The sequence below is a fragment of the Anopheles coustani genome, chromosome 2 (assembly GCF_943734705.1).
Source record: "Anopheles coustani chromosome 2, idAnoCousDA_361_x.2, whole genome shotgun sequence".
NCBI lineage: Eukaryota > Metazoa > Arthropoda > Insecta > Diptera > Culicidae > Anopheles > Anopheles coustani.
In genome coordinates, this window is record NC_071289.1 from 26,942,136 (window position 1) to 26,962,948 (window position 20,813).

Here is a 20,813-nt window from a genome sequence, read left to right on the forward strand (position 1 = left end):
GCTATTTACCAAGCAACTGCAATTCGTTCTTTTCCGCAGGGGTTCTGTGTATTGTTTAGTTTTGTGGTAAAGGCAGAGCTGAAGAACGACACGACCGAGTCCACCAGTAGCAAGTCGAGTACTAAAAACAGCTTGGACGAAAACTTTTGCTCGGGATCAATCAATAGTCCGTTAAGTTGTAAGTATATCTGGCCTCCGATCGTGCTGGACACGGCAATAACAAGAGCAATCAATGGTTACACAATTTCCCCCCGACAGTTTATACAAATCAGGAATTAGATAAGGATAATGAATGCCTACCGTCGGCAGGTAAGACAACGAAGATTCCTCTGACAATACTATCGTCGCAGCAGCAGCATCAACAACAACAACCGCCAGGGCAACAACAACATCAGCAACATCAAGGACAACAACAAACCCCGCACATAACGACCATCGAGCCTTGCTTGCACGTGGACCTGGAGGGGCACAGTATGGACACGTTTCTCGGTGGCACCGGTGTGCCTCCACCGGCCGGTGCGCCCACCATCTGCCAGCAGGTGGTGTCCCACGAAGCCGCCCTCGCCCTGGCATCCACGCACGGGACGCTCTGTAACTACGCCAACGTAACGACGGCCCCGTACGGAGGCTATGATCTCGCCGGAAGCCTTCTCACGGCGAACACCGTTGGGACCGCGGGACCACTTCCCGCAACCGCACTGATCACGATCGAAACCGGTCCCAGCCTGGTGATAGGAGGGCCACCGGGTCTTCCGCTTCCGACATCGGCCAACACCGGCGCGGCTAGCGTGAGCATCGAGTGGCATCAGCAACAGCAACAGCAGCAGCAGCAGCAGCAACACTCACACGCGTGTGGCCACCGGCCGGAACCGCTGCCTGCTTCGGTGAGCTTCCTGCCGACGATTTCGGCCGCGGATACAAGCGATTTCGTTGGCGTTGGCACGCTGGACATCCTCAAAGGAGTTGGGCAAGGTACGGTGCGATGTGCGTTAATTTATTCATAGGCTGTTCCCTCTACCGTTTGATTGGATTTCGCTTCCGATTCCATCGATGTGCCGTTTGGAATGGTTGGAGCATACACATATATTCCCAAAACTGCCAAACCCATCGTATGAATCTTATTTTCCGATCAGTTTATCGATCAATTCCTTTTCGTGCTACTCCCTGAAGTAACACGTGTCTCTTACAGAACATGATACGTGCCAATCCTCCACCAGCTCGGCCCCCATCATTCACGTAAAATCATTAAAAAAGTTCACAGCTCTTGAAACCTCACCGGGCATCAAGTCCTCAGGCTTGTGCAGATAATTACGAACTTGTGGCTGATTAGCTCTCCTCCCGGCTTCGTGCACTTTGACAGCTTGCATAAAACAAAATTGTCGAAAAGCCACTTGGGACGGACGCGTGCAAACAGTGACTCATTACACTGGCTTCTGCTCCACGTCCACTTTCAATCATCTCCATTTTGCAGAGCTTGCAGCGAAATCAACGATCTGTCGAGTATCAGCAGAAGAAGCGGTCCACTCGAAGTGTCAGCTTGTAAGATTTTTCCGTTCCTGAGTACGGAAAGCTTCCTCTGCCAGGTCAACAGGCACAGTGGATCAAAAAGTGGAACAAATATACAGTTTTTTTAATTAACTTTTTTTCATCGCTTGGAATAAGTTTGGCATATTTTTTCAAGCACAAACTAAAACGATTTTCCTTAATTTCATATAAAATTTTTTTACTTATCCTCAGATCAATATGGTAATATGTTTTCACTAATCTAACTAAATTGAACCGTCATTGAAACAATCGTGTTGTAATTAATGGATGACAAACTAAGGATGATTCTTTACAATATGCTTCGATATGTTAACAATTGTTTTGAATAACGTTACGGCTTATAAGTAAGTTTGTCTAGCCACATGTGGTTTTATATATTTATTAAACAGTGTTATTGATATCTAGGTATCAAGCATGAGCAAGAAACTGTTTTAAATAGTTTACATCAATACCCAACAAGAACCACATTTTTTTAAACACGTTTTGACGTGGTTAACTTGTCCATGTGCCCCACTGTGCCTTTTCGTTTTCATCTTTCGTGCCGTGAACCAATTTGTCACCATGGCCTCATCGCAACCGGGAATCTTGTTCCCTTTTTATCTTATTTCTCTCCCTTGACGTTCTTTTTCTTACTCCTCCATCATCCAGACAGCATCATCGGAATACGGAGTAAAGCGCTCGAGGTGCACGACGGCAAGAAAGTAGTTACTGTAATCGAATCACCCGGCCAGATGCCACCGACGGCTGGCCCCACACCAAGCTCAACGTCACCGTCCTCGGCTCTCGGTGGATCACTGCCCCGGACGGGAAAAACAATCTCGGCTGCCACGACGACGATACCAACGACAACGACGACACCGCCAACGACGACGTCAACGACAACGGCACCGGCGGCCGCATCGGGAACGAGCGGATCCCAAGTGTCGATCCTGCCGTACTACTCCGACCAGCATGCTCAGAAACCTCTACCGATGCCACCGACCATTACCGTCACGTCAACCGACGATCCGGGGCACATCGACGGCATGCTGGACCGAATCTCGCACGATCTCGACTACCTGCTGAACCGTACCGGCGACACCGGTCCCTCTGTCGTCGCTATACAGCTGCGACCGACCACTGGAGGTGGTGGCGGTGGTGTTGGTGGTGTTGGAGCAGGACAATCTTCCTCCGGGCCGGGACCACCCTCCGGGGCAACAGCCGCGCCGGCGGTACCCGGTTCCATTAGCGCACCACTAATACCCACTTGCCACAGTGTTCACGAAGTAATTATCGAAGAGTCTGAAGAAGTAGATAGCTAAATATTTGCTCGTGAGCAGCCTCGTCAACATACCCCAGTGCCCTTTTCTCCCGTTCATCCATTTTCCCGCTCCAATATGAAGCGCGGGCCCTCGGGAACTTTGTTGCAGCAATGGTGCCCTAGTTTGTCTTTTGATTGCCCCCGGCAAACAGGACTCTTATAAAGAAATCAATCAAACTATTCAGTGCTGTTCAACGTTTCAAGTTGAACAAAACTTGTAAATTATAAAGTTGACGCATTTGTTTCAACGTTGCATTTTGCATTTTCTATAAAAAGAATGGATCTTTATTATTTAACTCTGTAAAATATCTGTTAAAAGACTGTTACAAAACTACTTGTGTTATAATCTCGTGGTAAAATGTTTCACTAACATGCTCTTGGTTTAAAACAATATCTATAATCTTTACCAATTCGCTTACCAACCAATCTTCGAAGGAAAACGAAATCTACCCTAACGGCATTAGGGATATGGACCGTATGCTCTCCACAAACCCGATTGATATTTTCCCCTTTTCTCGTATGCCCGAGAACCTCCTTATCATCGGATATGGCTCCGGTGCTTCGGCTATTCAATCGCTCATAACGCGCTCCATTTCATTTAATAATCATTCGCTATCATCATCCCAACCCTCATATTATATTCGCCTCCGCTGGGAAATTGACATCCTCATCTTCGGCATCTTCTTCATTATCATGCTCGCCGTCCCGCCGTTTGTCGGCGGAAGAAGCTATCGTTCCATCGTGCGGCCCCCATGTCGTTGGGTCGTGCAATTAGCGATAATGTAATAAGGCAAATTCAGTTCCCGGTGTGCTCCAAACGGATCGGTTCAGGGCAGGTTCAGCCTTAACCGTACCCCCTTCCCGTCCTAGCCTTCCGGTCGCGATACGAGCTCTAGGGACGGCCGGTCGGGTGGCTAGTGGAAAATGATGGTGCAGTATTCCGCTCAAATCGCGTTCGCCGGATATATCGAACGGACGCCCGGAAGCGACTGTGGGAAAGGAAAATCCCCTGCCGCCGACCATTGGGTAACCGAAGAAGAAGGGCTAATTGATCGGATTTTCTTTGAATCATTTGCTTCGCATCCATCTTATGGTTAAACTTTTTCTCCGTTTTTCCACCCTTTTGCGGTGCCGGTTGGAGATTGTATCGTATCGGTTTGGTTTGATTTCGGTTCGATATTCGCCGCACACCCGCCATCAGAAGGGTACGCATCGATGTCACCTGTCAGTGACAGAGGCGGTATTAGATTCTCGCGTGCGATCACCAAAACCGGTAGAAGAGAAAGCTAAAGCTTCGTCCCACGCACCACAATCGCAAAGCCATTAGGGGAATTTGCTTTCAGATTTGTCACTTCCCGTTACTGTCTCTTCTGGACAAACCGTGCGCATGTTTCCGTGACCGACAGAAGGCCGAATTTTCTGCCACACGATAGGACGATCCTCTCTCCTTGATGGTTGCGCTTGATTGATCGGAGCGTTTCCCTTCCTTCAAGAACAGAAAGTTTCAGAAAAGCTCCCTTACTTCCGCATCAAAGATTACGATTTACGAAGTTTTCACCACTTTTTTTTTTTGTTTCTATAAGTAAACGAACACACCCTGAAATGATAGGAAAATGTTCAAGGACAAGCAAATCCTATGTAGCCTGAAAAATAAAAAAAAGACATGCGCTAACGGAAGAAGCATCATCGGGATCAAAGTAGGTCCTGTCCACTGGGAAAGCTCATGTGAAAGCTGTACAAATACTAAATGAGCCAAACAAGCACAAGCATGTGCTGTAAATAGTAGGAAAGTTTGTAAATAACTAGAGAGAAAATATATATATAGAAATCACAGAAACACAAAAACATACAAAATAGTAAAAATCCATCCTGTTTACTAACAGCGACAACACGAGAAACAGGACAGCACAAACAAAGCAACCATAGCATCATGAGCATCGTTTAAAGCGAACTTAAAAGAACTACCTGTTTCAATGGGTGAGGAAATTAAGATTCTAAGGCTGATGGCACACTTTTGTACATAGAGCACTTTTATTTAACTTCGGACTGAAGAACTAAGAACGAAGAGGGAGAGTTGAAACGAGGAAAGCACATACAGTCCAAACCACTGGGGACAACACTTGCGAACCATTATACCGTTAAACAATCTCGTTATCAGTTTGTTCTCATTCGTTGACTGTATTAAAGGTAAGGCAACAACCACTGGTAACAACATAACTCTTTTGTACCGCATACGTAAAATGGGTAAATTTGAATCCAATTTAGGGTATACTGTTTTCGTTGCCACGTTTTCCACTAGCGTGTAAGTAGAGAACTTTTAGAGCTGAATTTCTGCAAGTAACTGTCTTCATTAGAAGGAGAAAAAAAAACAAATGTTTAACGCCGACAAAGCGACAAACGCCACGTAAAAGTGACGGGCATGTTTTTCTACACCAAACCCGAAGCAAATTTTCCTTTCAAAGGGGAAGGGATCTGCGAATCTACTCTCGACACTGTGTATCTCTGTGTTCATGGTATTCTGTAATTCAAAAAGCGAAGAGCAAAACGATGGCGTAAGTTACGAAATATATAAAAAATATATATATACACACACAAACGGTCGCACCAAAAGTGAGTGAGTGAAAGTTGCGGAATCGATTGAGGAAATGAGGTAAAAGCATACCTAGCAAACGGTTACGGTACTCTGTTTCCGGTGTGTACAGTGATTGGGAGACGTTGGGAGGGAAAATGTTCCAAAATCGTGTGCGCACGAGAATTAAAAACTTCTTTTGATTTTTCCAAACTGTGATGTTTTTTCCTTCATTTATTTGATTTCCAATTTTAGTTTTCCTTCCCTTATAGAAAGAAACGTGTGCAATTATCGACGATTGATTCAAGTTTCGACGAGTTAAGGAACGGACACAATCACGCAGGTAAGATGACGACGTTTTGCTTCCACAGAAATTTACAGGCTAAAACTAACGTCGCCGTTTGAATGCATTTCGTTAAACGACATTGACCCAAATCTTTAAGCGTCCCCGGAAACCATTTTATTATCTCGTACGCGTGCAAATGGTCAAATGTTACCATTTGTAGCTCGACAGAAATTACTCAGATTTTCACCAATAAGATAGCGATCCAACCCGGCGATCCCTTCCCGCTTTCGTTGATGCGGCTAATTCCGTAAATGACGGTAAATCCGTGCAGCGAAACCCCAAGCCCGGGTTGGCGGAAACGAAGACACGGTTACAGTAAAGACCGGCAAGGCCCGACGAGCCCCGGGTTGCACAGTGGAACTAATTTACAATCCGCATGTCACGCACGTTTATTCTAGAGGACACAACACGCGGAACGACCAAGGAAGATTTAAAGAAAAATGTATCCTTCTTGAGCAAACACGCTGCGCTGGGCGTGTCAGTGTGTGTGTGTGTGTGTGTGTGCGTTTGTGTTTGTGTGAGCCAGCGTGACCGTCGCCAAACAACGCAACGTTCGTCGGGAACCGTACGTGCACAGCAAGCGGAATGTTCCGTGGATGCTGCGTCAACGGGACGGGCTCGTACTGCTTCCGTGGGTATCCCGAGCTTTACGATTGGCCACGGGCTCATTATGTTTGGCATTCTGCGTCGAGCTTTTTATTTGCTTTAATCTCTTAAGTGTACCCAGCACACGAATGTCCCCGGCACGCTCGGGTGCGACTGGCGACACGGTGATATGTCCTTTTTCATGACAAAAAACCCATTTTACTCTCTTTCCTTCGTCGAAATTAAGTCATCCAAACGGCGAAACTCGTAATGCGGTTTAACGTTAACACATTACATACTTCTTTGCTGATTGTGTTTATTTTAAGAGACACGCTTTTAAAATAGAGAATAAGTTAATGTAAATGCTTTAGGACAAATACGATTCGGTTCTTTCGTCCATTTGGAAATAACAAAACAAAACGCAGTCTTGCTTAACTTAATGGCTCATGTAAATCTATTTCAAAAACATTTACGACCGTCTCAGGCGATTCCATATTGGGGATTATTGTAAACGGTACGAGGGGCATTATAAGACGTATAAAAACACCATTTGGGGAAAAAGGCCACTGCCTCATATATTCACGGAACAAAACAGCGAACTAAAACAATCGGACCATAAGCATTGAATAGTGTGTGCGTTTGGCGTTTAAAAATAATCCGAAAACAAAACCATACTTTTACACAGATTTCTACTAAACAACTGACGAAAGAACAGACCCCCGCCGGCACCTACCACACAGTCCTCGGTTTTTGTTTGCATTGTAAGATTTTGGAATATTCGTGTACCGTCTACAGTACAGAAAGGGACAATGATGATCATGATGCAGTCTTCAGTGCTTAGAAGGAGAATCCTCCGTTTTGTGGGGTGGTTGGGTTGAACTCAAGCGCACCATTGGCTTCCTTCGGGGCACATTCCTGATTAACATCCTCCTAGGAAAATGGAACATATTGAATGAGTTAGTTTATTCATCACTTCTCGATTCGGAATATTGATTTGTTTCTTGCTAGCTACACTTACCCCATCACAGAAGTAAGTTTCGATCAACTCCAGCGCCTTCCGGTAGATTTCCTCATTATCGTGGCTCTGTAACGCTTCCAGTTTGTCCAGTGCACCGATCTCCTCGAACAGCGTGCAAAGGTTCTCCACTCCGCCAATGTTCGACGCGATTTGGAAGATGTTCGTCACCCCGGTCAACACGACGCGCACCGTACGGCTGTCCTTGGCCTCCAGCAGATCACAGTACGGTTTCATGATCGGGTACTTTTCGACCAGCTGAATGATCTGCTCGGTCGAACCGCCCGTGGTGGTGTTTGTCACGGCCCAGGCCGCTTCCTTTTGTGACTTGAAGTCACCCCGCGCCAGCACATCGATGAGCACGTTGAAAACGCCCGAATTCAGTACCTGCTGGATCTGTCCCTGGTTGCCGGCCGTAATGTTGCTCACCGTCCAGGCAGCTTCCTTGACGATCGTGTTCTTGGTGTGGCGCAGCAAGTTTGCCAGCAGGGGTAGCGCACCGGCCGCTATGACCGCATCCGTTTGTGTGTCATTGCCGGTCACGATGTTGCCGACGCTGCGCAGGGCTGGCGTGATGATGGCCGGATTGTTGGTACCGAGCAGCCGCACCAGCTTCGGCACCGTGCCGGCCGCAACGACCGAGTCCAGCTTCACCGCGTCATCGTCGGTGACGTACGAAAGTGCCCAGCAGGCGTCCGAAAGGACCTGCGCGTCTTCATGATCAAGCAGCACCGACAGCAACGGAATCATCGGCTCGACACGGTTGAACGGCGGGGCAGGGTTTTTGTTCCGGCACAGGTTCGACATCAGCCAGACGATGTTGCGCAGGAACGAGATCGGTGTGTTCGGGTTGCGCACCAGACTGATGATCGCTTCCACGCTGTTGTAATCGAGTACGTTATCGCGGGCCTTCGACCCATCGCCGGCAATGTTTCCGAGCGCCCAGACCGCCTGCTCCGCCACCGTCACCGAGGGCGAGCTGAGCAGATCGATAAAGCGTGGAATGGCATTCGCTTCGATGACGGCCTTCGTCTGATCGGACGTACCGGACGCGATGTTCGTCAGCGCCCAAGCCGCTTCGAACTGCAGTGCCGGCCGATCGGCCGCCTCCAGGAACTTGACACAGATCGGCACCATACCGAGACCGATGATCTTGTCGATGGGAGGATTCTTCTCGCGGCTAAGCATCTTGCGGGCCGCTTGTACGGCCGCAAACTCTTTGTTTGGCACGCCGCTCTTCACGTACTGCATGATTTCCTCGAACTTGAGCGTCACCGGGCTTTGGGCGTTGTTTTCCTGCAGCGGTGAGGTCGGACCATCGTCGTCGGTGATGTTACGACGCTTGAACAATTGATCTTCCTTCTTATTTTTGCGCAGCTCGACCGTCACCTCGTGCCGGCGTTGCCGAAGTTCCTACACGGAAGGATCAGGGGATGGACAGTGACGAGGAGTGGTAAGCTTTCGCTCAAGATCGGACGGCAGATGGGAAACCCAACCTCTACACTTACCGTGGTCGTTTTCGAGGCATTTTTGTACGATGCCAGGCGATTGTTTGGTGCGTTCTCCGTATCCATTTTGTAATTTACCTTCTCTTTTTTACACAACACTTTCTTCCGAATACAGAAGGATAACCTCAAATGATTGAAGAACAGGTTGCTACACAACCAATGAATAAAACACGATACAAAAGGAAATATAAAGGACGTAAAAGAACTTAAAAAATGGCGGCACGATATTAGCACAAGACACAATGGACGTTGGTTTGAAGACCGCTGGCTAGTTTAACGCGCGGTACGACCGGCCGGATCGAGAGTCAAGAACCGTTTGATCGTTGTCGGTTCAAAATTCAAGTGAACGGAATGAACAAACTTGACAAAAGAGGTTCGATTAGTTTTCACTTGACAGTTCATTACTTCACTTGACATACTCCCATTGACAAGCCATACATAATCGATCATAAGAGAATTCAACTTTACACGATAAACGAATGGCGTTCTGGAACAGTGCTTCCAGACGAACTGTCGGGAATTTACTTCGCTCAATTTTATAAAAATTGATTCGTCGTGTTTATTTTGTTGTGCATGAAACATGTTGCTCAGTTACATATTTCTACAGCTTAAATTTACTTAAATGGTGAAATATTTTGTAAATGACATGCCTTTACTGAGTTCAACCAGATCGAGTTCTCACATCCTCCAAACCATTACCTAATTATGGGATTATACCTAAAAACCTATTGCAAAGGGCAAGAAGGGATCCCAACCAGCCTGGAATTGCGTTCCATTTGAAAATTGAGCAGCCCGGAGAAAACTCCATACAAAAAAAACCAGCTCTCGCGGACTTAGCCGATTTTTGCGATACCACTCTCGACGATTGCCGTCCGTAGATGCCGCGATAGTGGCGGAGACCCGTCGCTCGCGGACTTAGCCAAATTTTTCGATCCCGCTCTCGAACATAGCCCGCCGCAGATGCCGCGATAGCAAAGGAGCGTCCTTTTTGCGATAGAATGCGCGCGACGATGTGCGTGTGGATGTTTTTTCCCGTTCGAACGGCGCATCTCACACGCAGAGTGATTTTGACACATCGAAGTAAACAAAGCAGCACGGTAAGTTCGCTAAAGTTTTTCGCCGATAATTACATGTTATTTTTACATTTCAGCTGCTACAGGGCAATATTTCTTATCTTCAATCAACCATCAATCGATCAACCTACGATCCAGAGCAGTTTGCGACGTAATTTAGCCGCAGCGTCCAACTATATCATCATGACGAATCCTTACCAGCCGAGATGTAAACAATCTGGTAAGCAATGGAGTGAAAGTGTTTCATCCGAATTATTTTATGATTTCTGGTGTTGTATTTTGTTCTTGCAGCATTACGAACGCAAACTGCATCTTTACTGATGATTTAATTTGGTTTCATCAGTTGCACTTCATTCAGTCACGACCGATTTACTTTAGTGTAGCATTCGATTCAAATCGCCATCGGTTTGGGCATGCATCAATGCATAATCCCGCATCGTAAACAGTCAGGTAAGTTGAAAGGAAAGTGTTCTTTATCCGCAATGGATTTCCCCATATCACATTGTGTTGTGTGATGTCAGCAGCGCATCTGGTGTAAGGTTTATATTCTGTGCAAGCAGCGTGATTATCATTCCGGTGGTCTGGTTCCGACTCAGAACACTTGCACGTAACCTGCCCGGTATACATGGACATAGGTATCGTTGCGTTGGATAACGCACCGAAGAAACTTCTTGAAACATGCAGGTGAGTTGTGATGTGTATGTTTGCTAGTTCGTATAACGTTGCTAATGTTTGATTATTATTGTGTTTTTACAGCTAAACTGATATCGTTGCGCATCTTTATTACAAGCAACGCAAAAAAGACATTGCGTTTAGTGGCCATCCAGCCGGATTTGGTTTGGTGCGTTTGGCGACCAGACGGAAAAACTATACTTGTGACAGTGTTTTCGAAACGAACAGCTTTATTGCCGAATATCAGGTGAGATTAATCAAGAGATAAAAAACGATTCGAAGCAGTCCTCCCATATATAAATCCTAATGCTCTGCTTATTTTAAATTTCAGCTGCATCTGTTTTGTTCGTCCTATATTTTTCACATAACGAAGGCGTCTGTATCAACTTGTAGTCAGCATAAGCATGTACGAATGGTGTAACGTTTTTTAGCAACAGAGGAAACAGGCACATGATTGCTTTCATCAGAAGTTACAGTCGGAATCAAGCAGGTAAATAAAATAAGTTATGAAAATGTTTTATTATTGATAGTTAGTTGATAAGCTTTGATTTAATGTTATCATTCTTTTGTTCTAGCAACACGTTTAATGGAAAAGTGTTGTTAGCCTGTTAGCATTGCTGCTGTAAATGCAACGTTTTCAGTGGCAATTAAAATGGAAGATCCACGAAATACGTTTGGAACTTCTAAGTGCAGTGTCTTCGAATTCGTACTTTATGAATTCAAATGGGGAATGAAGGTTATGGGCAGTAATCAGGTAAGATATGAAGTTAAAATCGACGATACGAATGAGTTTGTTCATATCTATATTTAAATAATGTTCTCTGTTTTGCTAGCACGAACGTTCAAACACGATGTGTGTGAGGATTCGCACCCTTTAATGCATTTAAGCTTAACGACCACACTACACGATAGGTCAAAGCCACCAGGTGTTTAATTTTCTCCAGTTTTACTTCCTTGGTTGGCTTCAGTTTCATGAAAAGCATCTTCGGCGCCGTTACAGTTCATCGGAATATTTCCAGGAATTATTTTGGTAAGTCATCTTCTAAAAGACGTATTGTAATAATACCATACATATGCCGTAGAATACGGGAAAGTATATTTCCGATTTTATATATTCACTAAAGTTATTGAAACATTTTAGATAACCCGCCATTCATCAAACGTCCTCCGCTTCAATGCATGATGCTGATGTCTACTGCCTTCAACAACACCGCCAGTATCAGAACTGGTAGACGGAAAGATCAACTGGTAAGCTGATATTCTATTATTTAAAACAATTGGGGAAATAACTTTGAAAACTTAAAAGTTTTTAATATTAATTTGGTTCCGTTTAATGCAACAGTTTTATCACAAAAAATCGAGTCCATGTAATAAGAAAATATTAGATAAGAAAAATCAACATTAAATTCTTATACCTAAAAGGTGAACTAACACATCGTAATTCGTGGATATCAACGATACTGAGTTGATGTAGGAAATTTCGTATATCAATTTATTTAATTGATATCTTCTACACTCTATAATAACAATGCCTTGTTCATATCATTCAGCAATAATATCAACTCGATTACGATTCGTTAAGGCAATTTATTATTTATCCTTTTTACTATTTTACATTCCAGATTCGAATCATGATCATCACTGCATTTGATAGAGATCGTAAATCTTGTGTGTTCACCAAAAAAATGGTAAATAAAATGAAAACCAAACTAAAACAATTTTCGTTCAGCGTATTTATTCGGCGCACGGGCTGTGACGTCACAGCCAAGCGTCGGAGTGAAAGAAACAAATACACCGCGGGGAAAAGTAACTCAAGGTCCTGGGGTGCTCGTGCGCTCACCACTGAAATAGCCCGCGAAGACGCTGCTATCGCGGGGAGTTGTCGCTGCCGGCTATTATTTGCCGATAGCCGGCTAGATCCCGCTCAACTCGAGTTTATCGCATTCAAATGGGTAGTTGGGATGCGATTAATGGGAGCAGATGATAGTATGAGCATTGAATGATTGATCTCCCAACGGGTGCCATATTGCCACCGACCCCCTAAAGCGGTGATAAAATAGCACGTCCAAACGGGGATCGTGCTTTGTATCATAACAAACTCATTCGAATTAATAATACTCTTGTAGCGATTCGCATATTTTTGTACCCGTTGTAATGTATCCTTCTATAAACATTGAAATGATATCAACAATCGATAAAGTTGACTATTGCCAGAAACACAGTTAAATGGAAGATTAGACACTGTAAACATATGTATGCCCTGCGCGTTGCCTACATTTAGGAGTTTTTTTTTTTTAATATTTCAATTTATAGTTTTTCACCATTTTTAGACCAATTTATATGTATTCATCAATTTTCAACTTAAAATTAATTATTTTCATACTTAAAATATTCTAAATCAATCATTTAGATGAATGAATGAAATTTTAATGGTTTTTACCACATTATTCAATTAAAGCACTACTATATGAACCCCATAAACGAAACCATTTCTGTCTAAAAGCGTCGACCATACGACGGAAGAGCACGAGCAAACTCGTATGAACAATCTAAACTAACGTTACTGCCAAATGAATTTCATGGTTGTTGAGTTTAGTAGATTTTAATTGCATCCTCCAAGACCCATCACTCGTATCCCACGGAAGTAACGTCCATTCGACGGTACTCGGTTGCGGGCGAATGTTGGCGCACCGCCCGGCCAGTGATTGCAGAACCACAGCCAAAAATCTGGCCTTTATTATTACACCCGTATGGAACGTAAAACAAATACACGTAAGCCCAGCCCGCGACCCGGCCGGAGCACACAAAACCAGCGAAACCGAAAACGAATTTGGGTGGATGCTCCTTTTTCCCGGCTCCGGCGCGTTTGGACTCAGCTCAGTTCACGCCGTACCGCATCGGCCCAGAAATAGGCCCGTTATGCAGCCCACCACCAAGGGCTTCGGGGTAGATGGACAGAAATCTGTGTCTCGACCGGAGGAAGGCCATTCCCCCCGAAAGCCTCCCAACGGGACGGGCAATACTCATCGACATGAAATGGATACATAATGCAGTGGGGAAACGTCAAATAAACGTAAATGTGAAAAGAAAAATTCTCTTTATGTCCATTCTGGGCGATTTGGAAGCTGACGACGTCAGAATTATGAACGGAACACCGCTCCGTTTGTTCATTGGTTCACCTTTTTCCCTATGTTTAGTGATCCTATGTGCATATGCCTTGTTTCTTTAAAACTGTTGAGAAACCAAAATAATGTTAAAGTGCTTAGGTAAAATTTAAAATCATATCAGAGTGATTATTCCATTATTCCTACAATTCCAAATCTAAAGTTCAAACATGAAGTGTTTTTTTTTCTATTTTAAACTGCATGAAATGAAACAACAAACAAATTAGTTTTCGTTCCAATCGATGATTTTAAGTGCTAACACTCAGCGCGACGCCTCAAATGGCTATCCGATTACGATGATACACGAGTGATGGAAGTTACACCGTTGATAAATCACATTACACCCGTTCCGGGCACCCGCTTTAGGAATGTTTAATCACATTCATTATTTATGTAATTACACACCACAAATGTACGGGGTGATACGAGCATAAATTTGATCTATTTAATTTGCTAACAACGATCGCTTCCTCTCGTACCGCACCTCCTGGCTCCGACAGCGTGGGAAAAAGCTTCCACCTCCACGGGTGTTTTGCTTGGAAATTTGGGCTTTATGCTGCGAGGATACTGGCAAATGCACAAACACTAGGTCATTATCTATCTGATGTATGTAAACAAAATAACATCGGTTTTGTTCGGGATTTCATAAGTTTATTTTTGGCAATATTGTTTACGATGGATTAGGTAAATGAAAATAAATCAAACGAGTTTAATGGTAACTGTACAAATGTTAACACATAATTGTTTACAATTCTTTACTAGAAAAACATAAACTCTATGTTTCTTTTTAAACATTGTAAACTGTTTTCACTGTTTATTAATCCGTGAAAATTTTTATCAAACCTCACAAATCTCCCAAAAGCACACTCACCCTAGGACGAAATGTACCACACACCTGTGTGAAGCTTTTTGCGGTTTTAAACAAAACGGCGTGGTTCGGTGTGTTGAAGAAATAAAAACAGCGTGAGCTCATAAACCACTCGTTGCTATTTTAGTGTGTGCTAGCGGAGAACGTTAGTTAAGCAAAGTGCAAAACGAAACGTGAACGTTAGTGCAACTTTTAACGAACCTTCCAGAGCCCGCACCAACACCACCTCCCCCCCAAGGGCGAGCAATAATGTTTTATGCATATGCGATGGTTTTAATGAATCGCTTTGCGTGAAAGTTACTACGAGTGTGCATATTATGAGAAGCGTTATGTTCTAAAATAATTTTATAGGTGCACTTACCTTTCAGAGCCCACACTTGCGAGGCTGGCAAGAGCTGCTGCATCGGTCGTGAATAATCCTTGTTAATGTGTAAGATATTTCTGTGCTTTATAGCTAAGTTTACACGAGCGATGCTCATTATTGCTTTTGTGCGAAACAATCGTGATTCATTGGTTGTCTCAGCTTTCCCGAGACCAACTCGAACGGAAGGATGAGATTCGATTTATTTGTGTATGTTTCCTTCGTCCCATGGGATTCTTGACTGTTTGCTCCCGATTCGCCATGATCAACCATCAATCAGAACGGTACGAAAATAGCATCGAGAATACTATTGAAAAAGTCAGCTTCTTTCCTAGAGCTTGTTCGTCCGCATCGGGCCCGTCGATGTTGATAGAGCCAGGTTTCGAATGCAAGACCTCATGCGTCTGCAAGCGTCCGATCTCTATCCATTTCATCCACAGTTTACGGTCCCATCCTCAAGGTTCTTTCCTTTACACTTGCTGCCCGAATGCTGCAGCTGCTGTTGCTGCAATCCACGTTCTTTCATAACACAATAATGTAATAAAAATTGCAAGCATACAAATGAGACCATATTTATCAGGCGCATCTGAACGTAGCTGCATTCCCGGTTACATTTTCATACAAATCTTCACGACGTCGGTCGTCTCATCTTTCCTTGGACCTCCCGATGATGACGATGATGATGATGATGATGTACCGGTGCCGGTATGCAACCGTTGAAGATATGCATATGGTGAACAACCGTGGGTGCATAAAATATGACATCAGCATATGAAAGCATGTCGGCTTCCTGCCAGATGGAAGGGTATTCTTTCCGATTTGATGAAAAATATGTGCAATACTTGTACCGTCACCTAAGAATGTCTCCTGTATGGCTTTACATTTGAACAGCGATGACTTTATTCATTCGCTCGTCAATAATTAATGACTATTGAAAATGTTTCGTTACGATTCGTGTTCAAATACAGAGATTGAGTACACTTAACTGTCTCCACAAGCGCACCCAAACATCACAAGGATCACTACTTTTCTCACACGAAAATGGCCAACCGGCATTAATATGCGCCTCAAGGCTCAATTCACCGAATGTTGAATTTTATTATTAATTTATCGCGCTCCCTCGCATCGGAAACCTCGCTCGGGGGCGTCGCCTTTCGCGGAGGAAAGGCAATTTCCTTCCATCATTAGCATAGCGCCCGACATTTCGGAACATGCCTTTCCGAATTGCAGCGATGTGTTTTCTTTCCAACCTTTGAACTGCTCCCGGCATTGTAACCCTTAGCACAAAAAAACACACACACACATTTCGATACCCTCATAAGGTACGGAGAAAAAGTGTACTTGCGCGAATTACGACCGGCCCACACACCTCTCCCACCCCGACACCGCGACGGGTTCATCATAAACATAAAACATGCATGACGGCCATCGTGATCTACATGTGCGCTGGCATAGGGCGGTGGAACGGGAGGGGGAGGGCGAGGCGAAAGGCCACATTTCGGTCCCATTCCGTTTGATTTACTCGACGGAGGGTGCAATCACGATTTATGGCGCACATTTTCGGGTGGCCGTTGGTTTGGGTGTAGTGTTTTTTTTATATTTTCATCCTCTACACGCTTTCTTAGCCATCTTTTTTGGAGAATGCTTTTCTTCGACCGTTGCCTGAAGGAAAACTTTTCCACCCGCCGGTGCGCCCTTCGCGTGGTGGGATTTTTGATTTGTTTCTCCGCTGCGTCGTGCGATATGTTTTTGCTCACCACATCCGGCAGGTGCGTGTGGGAATTATGACACTCTCGGCGGAACTTTTCGGTCGGGTGGCATTTGCACACTGTTCGATTGATTCGTTTGATGTACCTTGGGACCCAGACAGACAGACAGGACTCTAATCTAATATTCGACCAAAGGGAACACGTGGCAAGTGAGAGCTTTTTTGTGCGTCCCACAAGTTCATCTTTGCCCAAAAGTGTATGCTCCAGAGGGTCTTGTGAAATGAAATGCTAAAGATAGTAGCAATACGGGAGAAACGCATCTCCGCTACTAAGCTTGTAAGTTATTCATAGATGAAATTTGGGGGACTTTGCATCAGCAGGGCAAAACATATTTTTTACCTATGTTTAAGGAAGCCATTGGTATTTACTTGCTTGGTCCATACGTCCCTGAGAAAGTTCGCAACGTCAGATAAAATTTAGAAAAAAACAGGATAAAACGTTTGTGTGAATGAGAAACTTTGTGAGACTTCTTAAGAACTTTTCAAGTATTAAAATCAATTTTTAAAAAACTAAGAGCTGTCATTGAGTAATAGATTCTATTGCGATAATGTATGGTTTTGTGGATATGATTTTTTTTGATAAATTTTGCTTTATTTCATTATAGATGCAAAAATACAACATACAAATTATAGTCCATTGCTAGCGAAAACATTGAACAGTTAAAATCATTATCGAACGGGTATCGGATAAAACTCCATAGTTCACATTTATTTATATATAAATTGTACATTGACAACAGTTGTTTGTTGCAACAATTAAATTTGTTATGCCGCTCAGTTGTGCTTTGGTATCTCAGAATTTTTTGTAAGCATTGCATTACTGTTCATTTTGAATATATTTTTATATTTATTTTGAGTAGTATAAAAGGTCTATAAGAATCGTCAATGTGAGGGATTTTAAAATTGCCTTGTTTTCACCTACATAAAGAAAACGTCATCTTCTTCGTATGGAATATTACTTATTAAATGAATAATTCTCCTAGCGTGATTTTGAAGTGTAAGCGAAAGATTTAATTGAGGGTTCTGTAAGTATCTTCTGCCTTATATGAGATAATATTTATTTTTAGGTTCTCTCAAAGAAGAATATTAATGTCATTGCCAAATATATCATTTCATCATCTTATAACCTTATCTTGTCTTTGCGATAGAGCGAGGTCGTCTTCAGAGGAAAACCAAAGCGCAAAAACCGGCGAAAGATGAGTTCACCCAAGGCTTCGTTGCATTGACTGCTTTGCATGGAGGTTCTCTAATTTATTTTGAATTTTTTTTTATCGCCTTAAAACTTAGTTACCTCCGTGTGTCATCCATTACGTTGCCAGTGAAAACGATGTTTTTCACTTCCTATCCTGATTGGTGCTAGGAAGGAAAAGCTCCATGAATCTATATTCATGATTGAACGCTTTCTTGAGCATCCCAGGAGTGAATGGTGATTGATGAAACGCAATTTTTCCTCCTTCCCTCTCTTTCTAACACTCTCTCTCTCTTTCTCTCTCTCTCTCTCTCTCTCTTTCTCTCTCTCTCTCTCTTTCATACTAATAGTTGGTTTAGTTTCCTTTGGTTGTCAGGCCAGGGACTTGGAAAGTTCCTATGATAGACAGGTACTTCTTTCGATGGGAAAGGTGGGCAAAACCTGATACCACACCTTGGCAATGGTTTGGTGAAGAGAATGAAAGCTTATTTCTTGTCACTCTTGCAGGGGGGAGTGTATGGAGTGCGAGGGAGTGTTCTCGATAATTCAAAACTACCCCTTTTTGCATCCGAGATAGGTAAAGCTACCGTAAGTGTTCCCGTGGCGATACGATTTGCTTATGATGTGTTCCATTTTTCATTTGCCCCCAACCAACCACCTCGTATGTGCCATGGCATGCGACAAATCCTTGGCATTGCCAGGCGGCACCCGGGCAACTGCAGCGCACACAGGAGGTGTTAACCAGAAAGTCCAAACTATAAACGAGCAGAAAACAAGTTACACGAACATAAATTTCCACTTTCTCTCCACCGGCGGAAAAGGGGCTGGAAAGGCACGTCGAAGGAATTTGCCATCCTCCGCTCGTCTTGTATCGGAGTTCCCCCCGTAGAATCTCACCGTCGTAGAACGGTTTCGGCGAGTGAAATTCGAACCGAATGTAAGATTCCAATCACGTTCCCTTCAGATCTGCCTTCACCAAGCCAGAGCCTTCGTACGGATGGTTTGTAAACTTTCACTCCGACACCTTGCACACCGAAAGCTCACCCAGAGGACGGAGGAACGACTGCTTCAAGTACCCTACCGCCGCTTATCGCCCCAGGGCCAGGAACCTTGCATCGGACGGAGCGACTGATTGATGCACCGATCCCGGGACGAAAATCTGGTACGAAACTGTCGAATAAGCAGTAATCGAATTTCGATCGAAACTGATTTCGTGCGTATGGGAAGCACGTCACCGGGCTTGGTGCTGATAAGTTTTACGCTTTACGCTTTCCTGTTCGAAACCAATAATTTATTCCCCCACGGACTTATTGCAAAGCTTTTAATGATTAAACACTTGAAGAATGTTTTTATGCAGTGAACTCTTGGCTCAACGCTGAAGACTATCATTTTCATGCTCAGTTTCAAAGTTCTCTTTGAACCACTTGGAGGTGGGAGGTAAGATAATAGTATTACCATTTAGAAAAATATTCTGTTAGTTTTATCGAACAAAACTTACACTAAACTACATTTTTAGTATTTTTAATTAAAACATACAAAACATCTATTGTTTGTTAACTTGCGAGAGTAAGTGAGTAATTTATTAACAAAATGTAATGGAAAACTGTAAAATATAACATGAACAAATAAATGAATAGTTTATGTTTAGATGGCATTTTTGAAATCAAAGACCATGTGTTGTGTTGTTACTTCTAGAAACAATCATATATTTTTACTGATTTTATATAACATATTTCTGCTGATCTTCCATAATTAAAAATACTCTTAGCTCAAGGATGCAATAAACACCCATCCTTTCGTGGTATGAACAAAACGAACATTAAAAATATAAATAGATGTTAATAAAGTGTTGCGAGTTTAGAACAGTTACGGAAATCAATTTGGATACTAACATCGCTTGTTTCCTGGAATTAAAACCTAAATCTAATTCAATTTGTAGTGAAACCTCACCTCACCAAGAGAGTTGAGCTTTAATTTGTTTTTCATTGAACTGGAAATTAATTTCTACCGGTAAAATTAATTCGTCAATTTATAGGCAATCTTCCGGTATTCTTCCGCCACCGAATTATGGTATTTACGCGGAGGTGATGGAATGTATAATTTCCACCCAAAGGACTCCGGCACGTGGCTATAGTTCGCCCGATGTAACGCAAACGACTGCTTAAACAACGCCTTGCGTACTTCCGCTCGTGGGAGCCGTATCACAGTATCATCTTACACAGTGGCGGATTTACACTTCTCGGGGCCCTAAGCGGGAAACTGAAAGGGGCCCCTATCAAATGGCTTACAGGATTTTTTGTATTGATCCCACGACTTTTGGTTGTTTTAAATCATTGAAAAAAAACTTGGTTAAATATTTAAACAATTTTTAAAGTATTTTCCTTACTCTTGTTGCAAATTATTTAATTATTACATATCTTTAACATTGGTTTCTTTTCATTAACACTGTTCATTTCGTGTTTTTTTGTACAACGCTTTTTGATAGCAGTTAATTTTATTTAACAAACAAAATAACTCGAAAAATTGCATTGTTTAAATTGCCACATTGATTTCATGTTATTCAATAATAATTAAAAATAGTTAAATTTAAAATAAATCTAATTAAACAAACAATTCAATCCATTCTTCAAACAATTATATATACATAATTATTCACGTATCGAAAACAATCCAACCCATATGTAACACTATTTCCTTAAGTTCTACATTATTTAACTTCTATTTATATCCCCGCGAATCCTTTTGGAAAAAAACCTGAAGTTTATAATGACCAATAACGTTCAAATAGTTTTTCTTCTAGTTTTTCTTCTCGCAAATTCATTTATGATAGTGGTTGTATCTATTTTGTCC

General features: G+C 43.1%; 2 protein-coding genes and 1 long non-coding RNA gene across 3 annotated transcripts in view; 2 read left to right on the forward strand and 1 right to left on the reverse strand.

Annotated features, from left to right (window-relative positions):
- The window catches only part of LOC131264165 (uncharacterized), a 109,974-nt gene extending 107,128 nt beyond the window's left edge, over positions 1–2,846 (forward strand). Inside the window, exons 21-25 of the mRNA XM_058266453.1 lie at positions 40–178; positions 259–501; positions 586–972; positions 2,194–2,682; positions 2,746–2,846. Coding sequence (XP_058122436.1) covers positions 40–178; positions 259–501; positions 586–972; positions 2,194–2,682; positions 2,746–2,846 — 1,359 coding nt within the window. The remainder of the gene's footprint in view (positions 1–39; positions 179–258; positions 502–585; positions 973–2,193; positions 2,683–2,745) is intronic.
- Positions 2,847–6,772: 3,926 nt separating this feature from the next.
- LOC131266770 (importin subunit alpha) lies at positions 6,773–9,172 on the reverse strand. The gene is made up of 3 exons (XM_058269406.1): positions 8,869–9,172; positions 7,364–8,773; positions 6,773–7,275 (listed from the first exon to the last, which is right to left on the reverse strand). The coding sequence occupies exons 1-3, from the start codon at positions 8,932–8,934 to the stop codon at positions 7,183–7,185; spliced, it is 1,569 nt and encodes a 522-aa protein (XP_058125389.1). The 5' UTR covers positions 8,935–9,172; the 3' UTR covers positions 6,773–7,182.
- Positions 9,173–10,739: 1,567 nt separating this feature from the next.
- On the forward strand, positions 10,740–11,851 carry LOC131265952 (uncharacterized). Its single transcript, XR_009178351.1, has 5 exons — positions 10,740–10,860; positions 10,945–11,103; positions 11,189–11,367; positions 11,447–11,643; positions 11,755–11,851. It is a non-coding gene; the product is annotated as an uncharacterized LOC131265952 (long non-coding RNA).
- The last annotated feature ends 8,962 nt before the right edge of the window (positions 11,852–20,813 follow it).